The following is a 19352-nucleotide window of genomic DNA, read 5'->3' on the forward strand; positions in this document are numbered from 1 at the left end:
GTCGAGTCGGGGCGCTGCGAGTTGGCTGCCCTGCCAGCAGCATGTTCATTATTTCGCCCTTTGTTTGTTTTTTTTAATATGTCCAAATGTTTGTTTTAGTGTCTCTCAGTATGTCTTGTGTGGGCGGTGGTGGGGGGGAAAAGAGGGAAACCGTTTTTCAGTCACTTCCTCGACGGAAAGGCGACTTTTTCCATGTCGCTTCTCCGCCTCCTTTCCGCGGTCTAACAGCTTGGATTGGAGGGGCCTTTCCCGGAGCTACAGCGTGGACTTTTCCATCGTGGAGCAGGGGCAAACCCTTGCCAGGGGTCACCAGAAAGGAGTGCTCCGATTGCTGGCCTGGTGACTTTGGCATCATGGGGCTGTGGTCTGCAGAGCTTCTAGCCGCGGGCATGGCATGACCTTACCATCCGGAGTCTGGGATCCCTTGCCGGGGATCACCGGAGAAGAGCTCCGACCGTTGGCCTGCGGCCTATGACATCCTGAAGCCACGGTCTCCGGTAGGAAAGTGGTCGATTCGGGCACTCCAAGCCGTGGAGTGTGTTCGACCGTCCCGACGTTAGAGTTTTGATCATCCCGACGAGAGGGCATGTAGATCCAGCCATCCGTAGCGGCGACTGTAGGGGGTTTATGGCCCTGACTATGGATGAACAAGAGGAGGACTGACTGAACTTTGTTGCCTTCTACCAGTGAAGAATGCTGTGGTGGATGTTTGTGTTAAATTCTATTGTGTATTGTGTGTTCTTTTATTCAACTGTATCGCTGCATGGCAAATTAATTTCACTGTACCTTAGTTGGTGCATGTGACGAATAAATTTGACTTTGATACAGGATGGAAGTGCATGTATCCTGCATGCAGCAAAACAGTATGGACAAATTGGTATAGTTTCATTCAGTCCACCTCTTGAGGAGTCCAGTCCAGAACTGCATCTCAACCTAACTTGTCCCACTACAAACAAAAACTGGGAACATTGCCATTGACTGCATCCATTCATGTTATTATTTCATGGTCCTAAATGAGGGCTTGAGTGGAGAAATCACTACTCCTCCAAAAACTTCAGCACAAATGATTTGAAGCGATCCAAGGTGGCTTTATATTCAATGGAAACTTTCAACAAAAAAATAAACTGCTGGAAAATCTCAGTGGTTCAAGCAGCATCTGTGGAGGCAAAGGGACGGTCAATGTTTTGGGTCAAGGCCCTTCATCAGGATCAGAATAAATAGTGTCAGTAAAACTGTTTAGAAATATTGCAAATTATTTTCATGTTGATTTCTGCTCTTAAAATTGAGCTTAAACTCTGACTTTGTGTGGCAGGACAACAAGGAGAAAGGGGTGAGAAGGGTGTAGAAGGTATCGGTCTTCGCGGATCACCAGGCCCACAAGGATCACCCGGTAAGTATTAAGCTTACAGCACAGTTGTATAAGCTAGTGCAAGCCAGAATAGATGAATAAACTCTGCATGCAAGACATGATTCTATGACCCCGACTCTTTATAGTAAAATTTCAGTTATTGATAGTTAGGTAGGGAGATCAGAGCTGGTTCAATGGTACTTTGTCACGTGTACCTAAGAACAGTGAAATTATTTTTTTACATACAGTTCAGTGACACTCCAACTACATACTAGGCACACTAATAATAAGTGATTTCCACTCACATCCAAATCTGCAAACTGCATATAATCATACTCACTGGTCTGCTTATATAAATAATATAATCAGACCAGAGGGTCAGGCATCTGTGGAAAGAGAAAACAGAATAAACTAGAGATATTGATTTTCATGCTGTCATGCTGATTTCTTGCGGAATTTACATATTTACTTTCAATGATATTTGTACAAAGATCATTTAAAAATTATTCCACCTTTCCATTTTTCAATTTCTTCCAAAGACCAAATTCATTGGGATTGGCCAGCAGGCAGAAATTTATGAACGTGAAAGTACCATTCACGTTACAATCAGTTACCTGCTGGTCTTCAGCTCCAATTACATCAAGTGTTCAGTTCGGTCCCCTAATATTCGAAAATAAACTTCTTCACCTTGATTGAGTCTCAGAGTTTTAACGTTACTTAACGTTTAAGTTAATTTTGGCAGTGCTTAGGGTTTTACAAATTTGAAAAGAGAACTTGTTTCTTTGGGATTCGGCTCAATTCTCTTTGCTTTAAAAAAACAATAGTTGTAGATAATAATCATCTATTACCATCAAAAGGGTCTTGCTACATTTATTGTCTTTTGTAGGTATTGTCGGTATGCCTGGCATTGGAAAGGATGGCCGTGATGGTGCCCGTGGTGAAATTGGCCTTCCAGGTGAACAAGGACATCCAGGCCCACATGGGCTAAGAGGATTTCCTGGCATCTGTGATGCTTCTTCATGCGTGGGTCCACCTCATCGCTACATGGGTATGGGAATTGGCAAGAAATCTATGAGCATGAAAGGGCCGTCCAAATAACAGAAAACACAGTCATTATGATGTGTAAGAAAGAACTGCAAATGCTGGTTTAAATGGAAGGTAGGCACAAAATGCTGGAGTAACTCAGCGGGTGAGGCAGCATCTCTGGAGAAGGAATCAGCGACCTTTCGGGGTCTCGACCTGAAACGTTGCTCATTCCTTCTCTCCAGAAATGTTTCCCCACAGCTGAGTTACTCCAGCATTTTGTGTCTACAGTGATTATGATATTATTTTCAAGAGTTACATCAAGAATTCACGTAATGATCATACATTATTTTTTTTAAATCTGTCTTAATTCCTGGTATTTTAAACTGTTCTAAACCAATCACTTCATTTTCTCAAACATTTTTAAGTTCTGCCTGTAAAAACATTGTATAGTTGAAATCTTGATTATCGAAGAATGTTTAAAGTCTTCAATCAACATAAAAGCCTTTGAATTATGTACAAACAATAAAACATATTTACTGATAAGCAGAATTGCATTTCAAGCATCAAAAGTGATTGTTCTTAAACGCCATACTTCCATGTTTTCCTGTTCTACTTTCTGTTAAAGCACGTCAAAGATACCAAGTGCACACTTTTTTGAAATGGACAGCCTGATATTTCAAATAATTGGTATGGGGTGATTTTCAGAAGTTTGTGGGTCGGTGAGTTGGTGGGAGGGAGGTTGGAACCTTCCGACGTCTATATTTTTCTTAAGTGAAGCAAAGGGCAAACAGCTGAACTGCTTCAAAAGAAAGGTTATAATTTTAAGCATGTTTATGTAGTTCCAAATTATTTCAACGGACCACTTACCCTGAGAGGTGACAATTTAGGAGTTAATCAAGCTAATCTTAGGATCACATGACACTGTGGAGTTAAAATTTGGAGACATTTCACTTTCAGAAATTTTACTTCCCCCTTTAGTCTACCCAGAAAATATTCAGATAATTGTGGAGTATAACTGGATGCAATGTAAAACCGTGCACACTGTTGTTTCCATGCAATTTCATTGGCAAAATAATGAAAGTGCAATGGATACTCTCCCGTTTTCTGTCAAATGTCAATCAATCATTAAGCACATTATTTCTGCATAATTCTTGAAGATTCTGAAGATATTGTGGTATTTTTCCAAATTCTCAATGAATCATTGATGAGAACTGCATTAAAGATGCGAAGGCAGTAATATTACAAAAGTAGTCTACGACCCTGATCATTATGTATGCCCCATCTCTGGGTTTGAACCAAATAATTGAACTAGTGAGTTGTTGCTGCTGGAAAATTCTAAAATAAGTAACACAATTAATAATTTAAATAGGAGATTTATTTTTCCTTATACAGAGTTTCTTGTATACCTCAACTATTTCAATTATCAATAAAGCAAAGGTTCAGGATGTAAATGTTCTAATTTCCGATGCTGCTTTTTCCAAATATACTTATCCAGCTTCCTGGATAGAATGTGACATAAGAAGATACATTTGGACAGATTGCTTCAATTAGTTTGTGTCTAAGTGGTAATCCTCCATTTGTAAATGTGGACATTAAGGAATATCAAGCCAAGGCTCAACAGTATCGTCATCTACATCAGCACCTTTAAGAATTGTAACTGCAAAACAAACAGGAATCTGATTTGTTTGTTATTTTCTCTTTACTCTGAATGTGGCTGTGAATTGCAGCAATGGGTAAAAATACTCAAAAAGAATGGTGATTCAATTTTGTGAGATGCTCATAATGCATGCTTCAGATCAGGGTGTGGACTCCGACAGATTTGAACCCTTCCAAAGTTCATATTGCCTGTTTAATTATTCCAGGGTCAAGGAAAGAGCGTTCACATTGCGGCCCTGTTTCCACCAATCTTTCCTCCACCACGCACAAGAAGCGCAAGACAGACACCATTTTATTCAGATGCTGAGAAGTGTGTTCAGCTCTGGCTGAACAATTTCTAATCTTGTGTGTGAACTCGATAAGAAGATTAATTATTCTGAAATATTGACAGTGACAGCTCATTGAGCAAATACAATTTGTTTTTAAGAAATCTATTATTTTGGTGTGGTGTTGAATAAGACCAAAATGTTTTTGCATAGTACAAAAAATGACACTAAAAAGAATCCACAATCAACAATGCAATAATATAATATTTTATTGGCTATAGAAGTTTTCATGACTAAAAAAATTCTTAGTCAAAGATGAGGCAGACAGCATCCTAGTGTCCATGCAAAACAAAATCTGGTACCTCTCTCTGGTCATTGTATTTATATTTATTTTTCCAATTATTTATTATTTCATTCATGTTCAATTCATATATTTGTCCCAATTTATAATTTCTGAAGAATTTGGTATTCCTTGGCTAATTCTTCTTCCATTTTTTGCCTTTTGACATGAAATTCATAGGCAACAAAAGTTCCACCGAGTTAGTCAACAAAGTGGAATGCCAGATAATGACATCTAAGTGGTTATGGACAGAATCGAGGTCACGCATGACCTTGTTCTATTTAAGAAGAAGTGGCATTTGATGCAAATACACCATGAAGAGAAATTATGTAGCCTATCGTGGCAATCCTAACTTCATGAAAAGACCACTCTATTTGACCAACACCTCGTTCTTTCTCAACAACTGTTTGTTTTTCAACAACATTTACAAGTTCATTTTGAAAGTTACTATTAAATTTGTTTTCATCAAATGCAGCATGCAGAATATAATCTCATTTCACTTTAGTTTCTCCGATTACATTAATTTCATATCTTATTATATTATAAACCCTCCTACTGCAATAAACATTCTCCTTATTTGCTCTACAAAATTAGAAAATTCTGAGGATTTATTAAAATTTGTCCTTAATCCCTTCTATTCTTCCTCTATCCCTTCTAACGAGTACAATTTTGTCTTCTCCCATTACTGCCAGTTACTAAAGTCCTTCAAGGAGTATTATAACTGTGCTTCCTAGATTTATACACTACATTTGAGCTGAGGTCTAACTGATGTTTAACAAAGCTCTAACATTAAAACAAAACAATTTATTGATCAAGGTGGATAACGTACATTTTGTTTTAACAATATTAAAAAATGGTAAATGTGGTTAGATCAGCCATGAACCAAAGACATACTGGCATAGGTTTGATGGAATGGTAATTCCAACCACTGACTGAAAATTTCAGGAGCAAATGCATGTACTTATTTTTAGGGTTGGAATATGAGAGTCTTAATGGAATGACGATCACCTCAAGTGCCAATCCAGCATGTATCTTAGTGTTGCTGAGCTCCGATCGAGGTCTGAATCTCCCAGCCTCTGACCAGCCTCCACAAATGGCAATCCAAGCAGCATCAATGTTTTTGCCCTGCCTGAACTGTTGAATGATAAGGTGCCTTGGCTGAGTGACACTCTTGGAAGGAATAGAATCTCTAGCCATGACATTTCCAAGGAATCGTTTGGCAGCCCACAGCTATGCCAAATTTTATTCTACCCTCTTCAGATAGCTGACTGCATCAAATGTGCCAGAAAAAAAATTAACTTCTCCTACTAAACGATCAGCATCACAGAAATTGTACTATTTCAGAGTTAATTAATACCACTGCAACACTAAATGTGGCACAGCACAATCTTTAGTTTTGAATTATCGTATGGCCACTTTTCCAAATTTCTTATACATCACTTCTGTTCACAAAAAAAAGTTTCTATCCCAAGTTGACAACAACCATAGGATGTTATCAGTTCGGTGGAGGTAGGTAATCCATTTTGTCATTCAGAGAATTGTATAAAATTAATATTTAAAAAAAAATGTTCATAGTGGTTAGGTATCAATGCATTGTGTTAATTATGAATTTACAATTACAAATTATTGACCTGGTCATTTTGTCTCATTTGCCACATAGCAAAATAACGGCTGATCTCCTCAGGACCACCCCTGCATATCTTAGCAGGGGGAGATTCCAGCGGATTGCCCTCAAAGTTTGAAGAAGAGTAGCTGCGGCCCCAGTCGAGGTTAACTAAATGTCCAAATTTGACGGGCAGGTTCCTTAGATTATTATTTCCCAGCCAGAGGGTGCGCAGGCATGTAAGTTTACAGATGGAGTCAGGCAAACTCTGCAATGCATTAAAGTATAGAAGAAAGGTCTCTAAATACTTTAGATTGCAAATGCTGTGGGGGATGAACTTAATCTTGTTGTCACAGGCATCCAGAAATGTCAAGCGGCAGAGCTGGCACACCTGTACAGGGAGTTCCAGAAAATTATTGTTGGCCAAGTGCAGGCTCTGCAATTTCTGCAGCTTCTCCATCTCTGCGGGCAGGAAGCTCAGTTGGTTGTTACTGAGGGTCAGAATTTCCAGATTTTCCAGGGATCCAATGTCAGGTGGAATCTCTCGCAGGTCGTTGGTGTCTAAATTCAGCACGGTGAGGGCGCGCAGCTGACCAATTTCACGAGGGACACTGCCCATCTTGTAATTCAAACAGCTTTCCCATTGTGGGCTCATCTCCAGCACCTGAAGCTCGCTCAGGTCAAATATCTCCCGGGGAACTGATTGCAGCTCTCTGCCCTTCAGCCTTAATTTCTTTTTGCCATTGTTGCAGGAATCACCCTCGATCCGAGACTTCCAATGATTTTCCACAATGCCATTGGCAGAACAAAGTGGCAAGCTGGTCTTAGGTGATTTCAATTGGCTTGCAGACATTTTGGCGACTCCCTTACATTTACAGAAATTTAAATTTATTTAACTATAAAAATAAATAAACAGCCACTTATAGACAAACACAATATGCTACAGCAGAATCTTGAATCATCCATTCCTTTTCCAACCAAAGTGTATCAACACTCTGAAAATTACACATTGTTCTGAGCTTGCTAACCAAACTCTGTGCAACACATGCCCACATGGAAGTCACAGACTTCCTAACAGATTATTGCTAGTTATACTGCCTGCCCTCCCTCCTGATGTTGGATTTATCAGTGGCAACGCACCATCTTGATGTTTTCAGCAGTTCACATTCTGGGCCAATGGAAGGTTAAATCTGGCACAGTTCAGAAACTCTACTCATTTCACTGGAGAGGATTAGGTCTGAGAAAGAAAGGAAGATTTCAGATTTATTTCCAATATTTTTACACAAACAAAAGAGATGGGAAGCAAGTAGGGAACATTCAGCCGTGTAAACGGACTCCACCTGACCTCCCACCTCAATTGGATTTTTCTTGATTTCAGGAATGAGCAGGAATCGCTCTTTTTAGAATTAACTTAATAACTGTTTCTACAGTCCTCCAAGTAGAGAATTTCAAAAACTATCCACCTCTGAATGAAACAAGTCCTAAATGATCTGCAGGTGCAAAATACTGGTGTAACTCAGTGCGTCAGGCAGCATCGCTGGAGAAGTTGAAAAGGTGATGTTTTGGGTCAGAACCCTTTTTCGGACTGAAACTAGATGGGGGTGATGTTAGATGGGGGGGGGGGGGGGGGGGGGGGGGGGTAACGGGAGGCAATAAAAGGTGGGAACAAATTAGGGCCCCCTACAGATTACCGCAAGAAGGGTGGAGCCCATAATGGCTCATTGTTGGCTGGGGATAGTGTGATAACAAGAGAAATATGGGAATGCCAATAGTGAAACTGGTAGGATGAATTAGGGGAGGATGGGCAGAGGGCAGGGGAGGAAATGCAAGGGCTACTTGAAATTAGAGAAAAAAACATTCATACCGCTAGTTGTAAGATGTCAGGGCGAAAAAATGATCTGTCCCTTGTTTCTGGCACACATATCTAAAATGGTTCTAGAATTTTCAGCCAGACGAAACATCTGCATCCACCCTGTCACGTCTGCAAAAGGTTGTCTCTCAACAACTTTTCTTTCAACTTCTTCCACTTTCTAAAAGTCAAAGGTGTAGCCATGGACACTTGCATGGCCCTTAGCTATGCCTGACATATTGTTGGCTAACTTTATTTCCAACCTACTCCGGCAACCCACTTCATTCTTTCCCCACTCTTATCAACATTGTTGCTGCGTCCTGTACTGGTATCGCTTCATACACTTGTGCAGAACTTGTCACTTTTATTACCTTTGTCACCAACTTCGACTGCCATAAAATTTAATTTAACTAACTTTGACACTTCACTTATTTTTCTGGATCTCACTGCCTTCATCTCGGGAGACAAGCTGACCATCAATATCCACTATACAGCCACAGACTCCCTCAGTTACCTCCATTACACCTCCTGAGTCTCACCAGCTGAGTTATTTCAGCATTTTGTGTGTACACCTCCTTACAACCTGTCTCATATAAGGATGTCATCTCCTTTGCTCAGCTTCTCAAACTCCACTGTAATTATAATGTTTTCATGCAAGCATGTGGAACACATATTCGGCAAAAGAAGTAGAAATGGTGAAAATAAACAGCTGTGAGAGCTTAGCAAGTCGAGTAGTATCTATGGAAGCAAAGGGATAGTTCCAGTTTCAGGGCAGAAGGTAAAGGGAAGATAACCAGTATATATAAGTGAGAGTGCAGCATAAATGGCAAAGGTGATATTCTGGTTATACCACTGTGTGGAGAAAGGACCAAGGGGACTCTACCTCTCTTCCGTCTGCAGAGATGGGAGAGGGGGGAGGAAGATGAGTGGACATTTCCAGAAAAGGAAAGTATTTCAGAAGTCTTTGAGGTGAAAGCCTCATCTTAACAACAGTTATAGTCTCTTTCATTTATCCTCAGACTGTCAAGCTGCATCATTGGCACAATGCAGTCCTTCTAGTATTGCTAAATTGGGGGTGATGGCAAAACCATGCAGGCAAACTACAACTTTTAAGATATCGTAAGTATTTTTAGTACTACCATGTCCGTGGATCAGGAGTAGATCATGAGACTCAGATCAGGACATTTATAGAGTAATATTCATACAGCAGGAAATCGGGCATTCCATGCTGGCCAATATGTCCAACTAAGCTGGTCCTATTTGCCAGTGTTTGACCCACATCACTCTAAACCTACCAATCCACAGATTCTGACCCAGAAGAGTATTGCAACACGCAATGCCTGCATTACTAACAATGAGCTTGAGTATTTTTTTTATATTGCAGAACAAAATGTTCTTAAATTTAACATAGCTGCCATGGTTGTCTCCAAATACGCAAGTCAAAAACAAGAAGGATGCATGGGACAGGTATAGGCAGCTGGGATCAAGTGCATCCCTGGAGGAGTTTGGGGAACTAAGAAGCAAACTAAAAAAGATCAGGAGGGCAAAAAGGGTCCAGGAGATAGCTCTGGCAGGTAGCATAAAAGACAATCATAAAAGATTTTATAAATACATTAGGGGGAAAAGGTGAACTGCAACATTTAAGATATGGTAGGTCGTTTTAGTACTAACCATGTTCATGGGTCAGAAGAAGACTCGGTCAGGACATTCAGAGTCATGTTCATTCAGCAGGATGCAGCAGCAACAGCAATCTACTTGGTAGATTATAAATTGTAGGTTAATTGGCTTGGTATAAATGTAGATTGTCCCTTGTAGGGTATGTGCGGGGATTGGTGGTCGGTGCGGATTTTGCGCTGTATTTCTCAGCTTTATGCCATTTATACCATCAAAGGTGTATTATAAGCAAAACGTTAAAAGCAGACATGCATAATATGGGGGTTCAATATAAACCTCACCGACGTTTGAACTCTCGCTTTGCTCAGTCGTTGCCACTATTCAGTCGCGGCGGCTGCGGCGACCGTTGAGGTGAGGTCGTGATCCGCGGCGCCCGGTGGGGTCGGGTCGGGGCGCTGGGTCTGCTTGGGGTCGGGTCGGGTGGGCTTGGCCCAGCTCGGGTCGGGTCGGGTCGGGTGGCGCTGATGTCGGGTCGGGTCGGGGTGGGGTGGGCTTGGCTCTCGGGTCGGGTGGGGTCTTGGCCCAGCTCGGGTCGGGTCGGGGATCGGGCGGCGCTGATGTCGGGTCGGGTCGGGTGGGCTTTGCTCGGGTCGGGTCGGGTCGGGTGGGGGCGGGCTCGGGTCGGGTCGGGTGGGGCGGGCTCGGCCCGTCGGGTCGGGTCGGGTGGGGTGGGGTCGGATCGGGTGGCGCTGAAATGTCGGGTGGGGTCGGGTGGGCTTTTGCTCGGGTCGGGTCGGGTCGGCACGTCGGGGCGGGCGACACGGGTCGGGTCGGGTGGGCGGGCTCGGGTCGGGTCGGGTCGGGTGGGGTCACGGTCGGGTGGGGCGGGCTCGGGTCGGGTCGGGTCGGGGGTGGGGGCGGGCTCGGGTCGGGTTTGGTCCCCTATTGGGGTTGGGTGGGCTCGGGTCGGGTCGGGTCGGGTGGGGTGTGGTCGGGTGGGGCGGGCTCGGGTCGGGTCGGGTTTATCCCATCGGGTCGGGTGGGGTGGGGTGGGGTGGGCTCGGGTCGGGTCGGGTGGGCTCGGGTCGGGTCGGGTCGGGTGGGGTGGGCTTAGCTTGGCCCAGCTCGGCGCTCGGCGCTCGCGGATTACACGCGGCGACAATCAGGGGCGGGTGACGCCCATCCCGTCGCCAGGAAACGGCTGGAGCCGCGTTTGGCCGTTGCCATGGAGACGGCCTTTGCTGGGCCCGAGCCCTGACGGCCCGTCTCGTCCATTGTTGCCCCGGGTTTTATTCACGATTTTCGACTATTTGTTTATTCATTAAATTCCCATTGCGAGGGATACTTGCTTTTGAACTGCAGTGAAGAGCCAGACGCACGTCGATGCTGCCAAGCCGACACAGCAAAACAAAACCTCCTGCGTGTCAAAGTGCAGCTGCAATCTGAATCTCTCCAGTCTCACGATTGCAAAGAAAATGAAGAATCACATGAACGCCACAGGGGGTTCATTAACCAAAGAATAATTATTTGTCCCCCTATTTGTATTTGAACTGAATGTCTTGTCCGGCCATTTCAGGGGGCAGTGAGTAGCAATGTTGCAAAATGTTGAGATTAAAAAAAGTATTTAATTTATCCCATCAGATAAAACATAAAAATAAGTTTAATTTGACACCTAATTCACTTTCATATCTTCAGTATATAAAAAGTTATGGCCATTTTCATACTTGGAAATTGGCATCTTGTTCCCTATTGATTTTCTATGGACATAACAAAAAAGCTGTGATCGAGGACATTTAAAAGCCCATAACTTTCTTAAAATTTAGGAGAACTGAAATAAATTTTCAGTTATTATAGATTGAAGCATTCTGAAACAAATATGAAACAATCTTACTTAGATGACTTGAAATTAAAGCATATAATTAGTTAGTTACCTAATTGTAGCTAATTACAAAATTCAATTACTAGATCTAAACATCTATCAATTTCTTAAGAATAGATTAACATTTTTAAATAGCCTAAGTGTCCAAATAACATTCACACAAGAATTCAGAATATAACATAATTTTTAAATCTCATTGTCATGGGTTTATAGGCCAAATGGAAGAATGTTTAATACCTAAATTAATGGCCATTTAAATCAACTTGCCTGTGGGTTTTTCTGAAACGGGACCATTTGGAACTCTGAGGTTGCGGTGATTTTAGTCCCCATATCGGCAGCAAATACACTGCCGGTTCTTTGGGGGAAAAAATCACCGTTTTGCAACTTAAAATGTGAATTGAATGCATCTTAAGAAACACTTTTATACATAAAAATAAACTACTTTCTTTTACCTGTCCCCTACATAAAATCCGGCCCCGTTGTCTGCTTCAGAAGCTGATTTTAAAATGACTCCAGCGATTAACTTGTCGGGCGAATTTTTTTTTAAAACACACAGAACGGCCGTAGGAACGATTCTTTAGCAACATCTTGCACTCCAACAAATATAATCCAGGACCAGGTCGGAAAAAAAAAGTGTTTTAACCCCCCCCCCCGCATTGAAACCTTTGAACCTTGTCCCAGGCCAGAGCAGGTCAGGAAGGCAGATTCTCCTCCTTACAGAACACGAATAAACCTGATATGGGAAACCCAGCATGTCGTGAGTTGTAACTTTAAGGGCCTGTCCCACTTACGTGGCCTTGGCATGCAAATTACGCGACCTCGTGGTCGCGTTGAGGCGCACGGGCATTGTATGGCCGCGCAGGGCTGGTCCCACTGAGAAGCGCGGAGGAGTATGTAGTTGTGCGCGGCACCCATTGCTTCTCTCCAGAGATGCTGCCGGTCCCGCTGAGATACTTCAGCTTTGTGTCCATCTTCAAATGACGTCACGCGCTCCAGACAGCTGTGCGTACGCATGAAATCGCGCGGGACCATCGTGGCAATTTGCGTGCCAAGGACACATAAGTGGGACAGGCCCTTTACTGTTTATTATTTGTAGATGAACACTATTACATTAATTGCAAGTAAAAATTTGGTGTGATATTTTATAAACAGGGATTATACACCATGTTACAATTACACTGTTATTCATAGAAACATCGAAACATAGAAAAATAAGTGCAGGTGTAGCCAGCATCGCCATTCAATATGATCGTGGCTGATCATATAAAATCAGTGCCCCATTCCTGCTGTTTCCCCATATCCTTTGATTCCTTTAGCCCAAAGAGCTAAATTAACTTTCTTGAAAACATCCAGTGAATTGGCCTCCACTGCCTTCTGTGGCAGAGAATTGCACAGATTCACAACTCTGGGTGAAGAGGTTTTTCCTCATCTTAGTCCTAAATGGCCTACCCCTTATTCTTAAACTGTGACCCCTGGTTCTGAACTCCCCCAACATTGGGAACATTTTTTCCTGCATCTAGCCTGTCCAAACCTCTAAGAATGTTATGAATTTCTATAAGATTCCCTCTTATCCTTCTAAATTCCAGTGAATACAAGTCCAGTCGATCCATTCTTTCATATGTCAATCCTGCCATCCTGGGAATTAACCTGTTGAACCTACGCTGCACTCCTTCAATAACAATAATGTCCTTCCTCAAATTAGGAGACCAAAATTGTACACAATACTCCAGGTGTGGTCTCACCAGGGCCCAGTACAACTGCAAACTCAAATTCGCTCGCAATGAAGTACCTGCTGTACCTGCATATATTCTTTCAGTGACTGATGTACAAGCATTTCCAGGTCTCGTTTCACCTCCCCTTTTCCTAATCTGACACCATTCAGATAATAATCTGCCTTCCTGTTTTTGCCACCAAAGTGGATAACCTCACGTTTCTCCACATTACACTGCATCTGCAATACATCTTCCCACTCACCCAACCTATCCAAATCACCCTGCAGCGCATAGCATCCTCATCGCAGCTCGCACTGCCATCCAGCTTTGTGTCATCCACAAATTTGGAGATATCACATTTAATTCACTCGTCTAAATCGTTAATATATATTATAAATAACCGGGGTCCCAGCAGGGGCGGAAATCGCTATCAAAACATGGGGGACACACAATTTCTTGGTGGGTGCATATACGCACACGCGAGGCTTCGGCCGTGGGCCCTGTGGACGATCACATCGGGAGATGACCTGGTTGGTGACCGACTCCGAACTCCAGCAACAGCAGCTTCGTCCGTCCTGAATCGTGGGGCTTCAACCGGCCCATTCGCGGGGCCTTTCACTGCCCGGCGGGGCTTCAACATCGGGAATCTCGATCGCCTCGATGCAGCAATTTGACCGTGGGGAGGTGGAAGATCCCGCGGCCAATTTTATGCCGCGCCAGGACGAGCGTTGAAAGGCCCCGCGAACGGGCCGATTCAAGCTCTGCTCTAAGATCTTTACTCCACCAGGACATCTTCCTCCTCCAATCACCGCCCTCTATCCTCAGTCCCACCTCTCTACTTCTGCCTCTGACCGACACCTCTCTCCTCCAATCATTGCGCTGAATCATTATGTCCCCCCCCCCCCCCACCCACTGCCTGCTGACCGACGTCTCTCTTGTCCAGTTAGACAGGGGGGGTCACATTGGCTGCTTTCCAATGTTCTGGTACACTCGCAGAGTTCAGAGCGGAATAAAAATGTTCAACTAATGGGTCCTCCAATACCTTAATGCAGCAGCCAGAAAAAATTCTAGTATCCCAGCAGGTTCTGGGAGGATATTGTTCTGGCCTAGAAGAGGCGTTGGGAACCACAGTGAAAGAAGATCATATAATCAACACATGGTCAGTGTTAGCTGAGAACATAGCCACGGCATGTCTGAGGATAAAAACTGGCAAATGGGATGTTTTGGAAACTGGCACCTTGTGAATGAATAATTTAATAATTTGAAAAGCATGAATTGACACTGATAATTTGGGGACCAAATGGTTGAAACAATTGTTGAATGGTACCAGCAAGAATTTGAAGTTAAACAAAAAACTGCAGCAGAGACGACGAAGACGAAGACGAAGACGAAGATGAAGAGAAGAAGAAGAAGACCCCAGGTCAGGGACTAAGCGAAGAACTTGCTAAGATCAAACCTCAGCCAGATTAATCAAGAGTGGCTAATATCTTAAAACAGGTTGTGGGCTTTGGAAGATGTGAAAGTAAAGGGAAGAATTATTTGATTAAAAGAGTCTGGAAACCACTTACTCTATCTTGACATGATATTAAAACAATTATAGTAGGTATATGTTGATCGATACGATTTGGGTTACTGCAGAAGACAGAATGAGAAGTTGGTTTATAGGCAGTTCTCAGGAAAGAAAACCTGACATAACCCAAGGTATGCCTGAACCTGCCAAAGTTCCTCGACTGAACTATCTTTTAGCTTGTTTATTACACAGTCCACCAAGATAATTCCTTCCTCATACCTTTATAAATGCCTTATTTATATTGAGGACACTGATTATGGACTATGGTGTTCATCCTCAAACAGCATTTAGAATGCTATTATATTGTGGTCACAACTCCCTTGGTGATCTTTACTCACAAGGTCCCTCATTAATTCTTCCTCATTACCTGTTCCCAGTAAGCTCTGTAATGTGCTGCTCAAAAAGCAACCCTGACGTATTCCACTAATTCTTCCTCTGTGACACCCATTCCAGATTACTTTATCCAATCCAAATGTAAATTAAAATCTTCCACAATAACTGCAATTCCCTTCAAAAATGGTCTCTATATTTTCCCACTGATGCTCCAACCTATTGAGAGGTCATATTTTGGGAGTCCACAGACTACTCCAACACATGCCTTGGCTCTTCTATTGTTCACAATTTCAACACAAACTGATCCCACATCTCTACCCGCCTCTACCCATTGCTTTTATATCATTACAGATTAATCATATTAGTATAATGTTTTGCTGAAGACCACTTATTAAGTTGTTTGTTGAGTGTGCAGCACAGAACATTGTTACCTTAAATATATAGGTGAATTCAAATTCCATCAAATATGGCACATGCATATTCTTATAAAGTATCAGTCTGCCCAATGGCTCGACTGCCCAAAATGGCAGAAAGTTGGATTTTAGTTGGAAGTGGGTAGCACATAGTACGTTACTATTTTTAACCTCATTCCTATTTAGATTAGATTTTGAAATCAGTCCACATTTACCCCTCACCATCCACCATTCCTCCTCACAAGGTTAAAACGTTTGGGTTTAAAAAGAGAGTTCATACATCAATAATGTCATGCTATACACAACATTTGTCACTCAAACACTATATTTTATACACATAAATGTACACAATCAAATAATAGTTCCACATAAGTGTTCAAGGAATAGCACCATGAGTTACAGTACATAGGAAAAATAATCCCATTCTAGGATAAGGCAAATGATGCCTCATGTTGAAGTGATTTTCTTTTAAAGACCAACGTAGTTTGAAACTGTCAAAGCACAGTAATAAACCAAACCATTTAAAAACTAATAATTTAACAGCAACACTGCAATAAGTCTCCATTTGGATGTGAAAACTCTTATGCTTCTAATGTTTCAAATCATGACATGCCAGGAAGCAGTGATGGAGAACAGAAAGGACCAAAATCAATGCCGAGAACCTGCACATCCATGGAATAGAGAAGGTTCCAAGTCTAACCTGTCTCTTAGAATGCCAGGATAAGAATCATAACAAAACAAAAGGACATTGATTTGTAATTGTGTCTGTCATTTACTGTATCCAATTAAAATAGATTGATAAAAATAATATAGATGATGTAAATTAACTAGTTACTTTAACGTATTGTCTGAAACCTGTAGATGTCAGGTAGAGACAAGGGTGGGTGCAGTTTTAAGGCATTTAGTATCATTGGTAAAAGTTTGTTTGCACTGGGTTAAAGAAGCACCATGGAAACCAAACCAATTAAGAGGAACAGAGAGGTCCAATAAACAAAGTCAAGTACAATCAGAAAATATTCAGCTTGATGTAATATAGATAAGTTTTGTTGTAGAATTATCCTGAAAAGAACACTATTCGTTGATCAGCTATCGAGGGAGTACATAGCGAAAGCAGAATCCCAATCAGGCTGGAAATGGGACCCATGCACTTCAAAGCTGTATTAAATTTGGAAGCATTTACGTAAAAATTCTGATCATTAATTGCAAAAGGAAAAACATTAAAATACAATGTACAATAGAAGGTCTGTCCCCACGCCGCAGTTAGTCCCTCCCAATATCAAAAGATATAATTGGCCTCCGAATCTTTTTTTCGTGTGGTTCAGGGTCATTGCAACATTTGATATGGAAATTTATACAATTCAATTATATGTTAATTAAATCACTTTTCTGAATTGAAAATAAAGATCAGCATTCTCTTCCCATTATATCCTTCTGTGAAGGTGCCCAAAACAGCCTTGTATACCATTACATCAGAATTGTGAGAACAACTCAACCTATTGAAAGCGTTGGCTTTGATAATGATTTAAAATGTGCCGATACAATGTTTTTTTGCATCACACAATTCTTACTTAATATTAACATGGCCCAATGCCAGGAATCTGATGGACTCTCCATGGCCCACTGTTCTATATTTAGCCTGAAACTATTCCATAGTGACTTTATTTAAAATTAACCCCTTCATGCCACCTCCTTGCCACACTTTAGATATATTCACACTTCATTATATCTTTTAGTTCACTTTTTTAATATTTTTATGGTAGGTTTGCCTAAAGTTTTTTTTTAATGGAATATTTGCAATCCCCTGCAGCCAGAGCTCTGTTGTAACCTTCTAACTGTTGCGAACCTTTGTTGGTGAGTAATATTATATTATACTTACAATGATACCTCATATTATTAGAGAAAACAATATCACACTTTAATGACAGATTCATGCACATAAAGTATTATCACAGCCAGAGGGCATTAAGAGACAGGAAATATCTCTGGTCTGAATCTCCAGATGTTGTATAATTCTCTAGGTCAGTAGTTATTGTTATCGTGGGGGAATGAGTATCATTTTATACTAAAATTAAATCCAGTTAAGTGGTGAAGACATACTGTGAACAACAGCAATGGGAGGATAAAACTATTGGGTTGTCTGACCAAATTGGTTAATTCTGAAAACATTTCCCTCTACGTTAATGGGAGATGTATAGGGGTTGGACCACGAGCAATTGCCCAGGTATCCTATTAGTCCTTTGATGATCCCGGGGTTGAGCTCCGAATAGTAAACGTGGCAGCCTGATTAGCTGCCCTGATTGCAACATTTAACGCAGCCATATGTTAGGAAACACAGTTGCATTTTTGCCTTCCACCAGAAGAATCATTGAACAAGATAGAGGGTGAGGTGGCATAAGGACACAACATCTTTTCTAGCTATATTTTCCAGGATTTACACATAAATGGGAGAGTTTGGACTACAAAGAAAAGGTCCTCAAACTTATGTTTTCTGTCTCCTGACTGAAAGATAGTGCAAGGCTTTTCCAAATATGATTAATTAAATAATAGTTTCTGATATTTGTTTGAAATTATTTGTTAATTGAACAATGGAGGTGGGTAATCCTCCACTTATTCACATGAGAATCTTCCTCTGTCTCATTTGCTAGGATAAGGCTGATCATCTGTGTAGGGAGGAACTGCAGACACTAGTTTAATATCTCTTGTTCCCCTTTCCCGACTCTCAGTCTGAAGAAGGGTCTCAACCAGAAACGTCACCTATTCTTTTTCTCCAGTCCTGCCGAGTTACTTCAGCCTTTTGTATCTTTAGGCTGATTACCTTATCTTTCCATCTCTGCAACTGTGCTTATCATCAGTAATACTGATGTTAATCATTGATTAAAAATTCTATATATTTACATGTACCTGATCAAGGGATTCAAGAGGTTTAATCAGTTAATACATGAAGTACCAAGCTATACAGACAATATTTGTCATGAGAAAGTATATCTCAAAAGAGTTGTATTAAAAGTGGACTACAAATTAGTTCATTATAAAACGTAAAAAAAATAAAACCATTCAGGGATCCTACTCTATTTTGTGTGGAAAGTAGTTAAAGGCAGGATCATATTTGGCTGTAGAATGGATATAGTTGAGATGCCGGAATTCTTGTGGTCTTAAGATGAACAATAACCCAGCTTTGAAGAATAAAAGCGAATCACGGCCACATTTTGATGCCATACATTGAAGGCTAAAAGCTTGTAACAAATTGAATTAATGATGGTGAATGCTATTTGGACAAAGGTAGCTTGTCAATGAGAGGCAGTTCAATTTAGACTATCCACCACCAACAATAGTTATTGACACAAGACAAACATTATTTGTCTTTAATGGAATATATATATATATTTTTTAAATTACTTTCTCCAGTAGTACACTTAGGAATTAAATAACTGCTTGAAGCATTCAAGGGCCTGTCCCACTTACCTGACTTTTTCGGCGACTGCCGGCACCCATCATAGGTCGTTGCAGGTCAGCAAAAATGTTCAACATGTTGAAAATTCAGTGGCGACCAGAAAGACGCTATTACTCTTTGGGTAACTGAGGAGACTAATGACGACCATACAGGCGACACCCTGGCAACGCGGGGTGAAGCCTGTATGGTTGTGAGCAGTCGCCCAAAGAATCTTTACCTTGTTCCGGTCGCCGCTGAATTTTCAACATGTTGAAAATTTTTGGCGACCTGTAACGACCTATGACGGGTGCCG

The 19352-nt window shown here is 41.6% G+C and overlaps 2 protein-coding genes across 3 annotated transcripts in view; one reads left to right on the top strand and one right to left on the bottom strand.

The window, feature by feature from the left end:
• Nucleotides 1-4435, top strand: part of LOC129696034 (collagen alpha-1(IX) chain-like) — a 159920-nt gene extending 155485 nt beyond the window's left edge. The window contains exons 37-38 of the mRNA XM_055633443.1: nucleotides 1313-1390; nucleotides 2235-4435. Coding sequence (XP_055489418.1) covers nucleotides 1313-1390; nucleotides 2235-2446 — 290 coding nt within the window. The 3' untranslated portion in view covers nucleotides 2447-4435. The remainder of the gene's footprint in view (nucleotides 1-1312; nucleotides 1391-2234) is intronic.
• Nucleotides 4436-4542: 107 nt separating this feature from the next.
• On the bottom strand, nucleotides 4543-10148 carry LOC129696208 (uncharacterized). 2 transcript variants are annotated; one of them, XM_055633865.1, is made up of 2 exons: nucleotides 9760-10148; nucleotides 4543-7104 (listed from the first exon to the last, which is right to left on the bottom strand). In XM_055633865.1, exons 1-2 carry the CDS (start codon nucleotides 9766-9768, stop codon nucleotides 6253-6255), a joined length of 861 nt encoding a protein of 286 aa, XP_055489840.1. In that variant the 5' UTR covers nucleotides 9769-10148; the 3' UTR covers nucleotides 4543-6252. The 2 variants fall into 2 exon arrangements, with proteins under 2 accessions (XP_055489840.1, XP_055489841.1); XM_055633866.1 differs by having other exon boundaries at nucleotides 4543-7476.
• Nucleotides 10149-19352: the final 9204 nt, after the last annotated feature.

This window comes from Leucoraja erinacea, chromosome 4 (genome assembly GCF_028641065.1).
Source record: "Leucoraja erinacea ecotype New England chromosome 4, Leri_hhj_1, whole genome shotgun sequence".
Classification (NCBI taxonomy): domain Eukaryota; kingdom Metazoa; phylum Chordata; class Chondrichthyes; order Rajiformes; family Rajidae; genus Leucoraja; species Leucoraja erinaceus.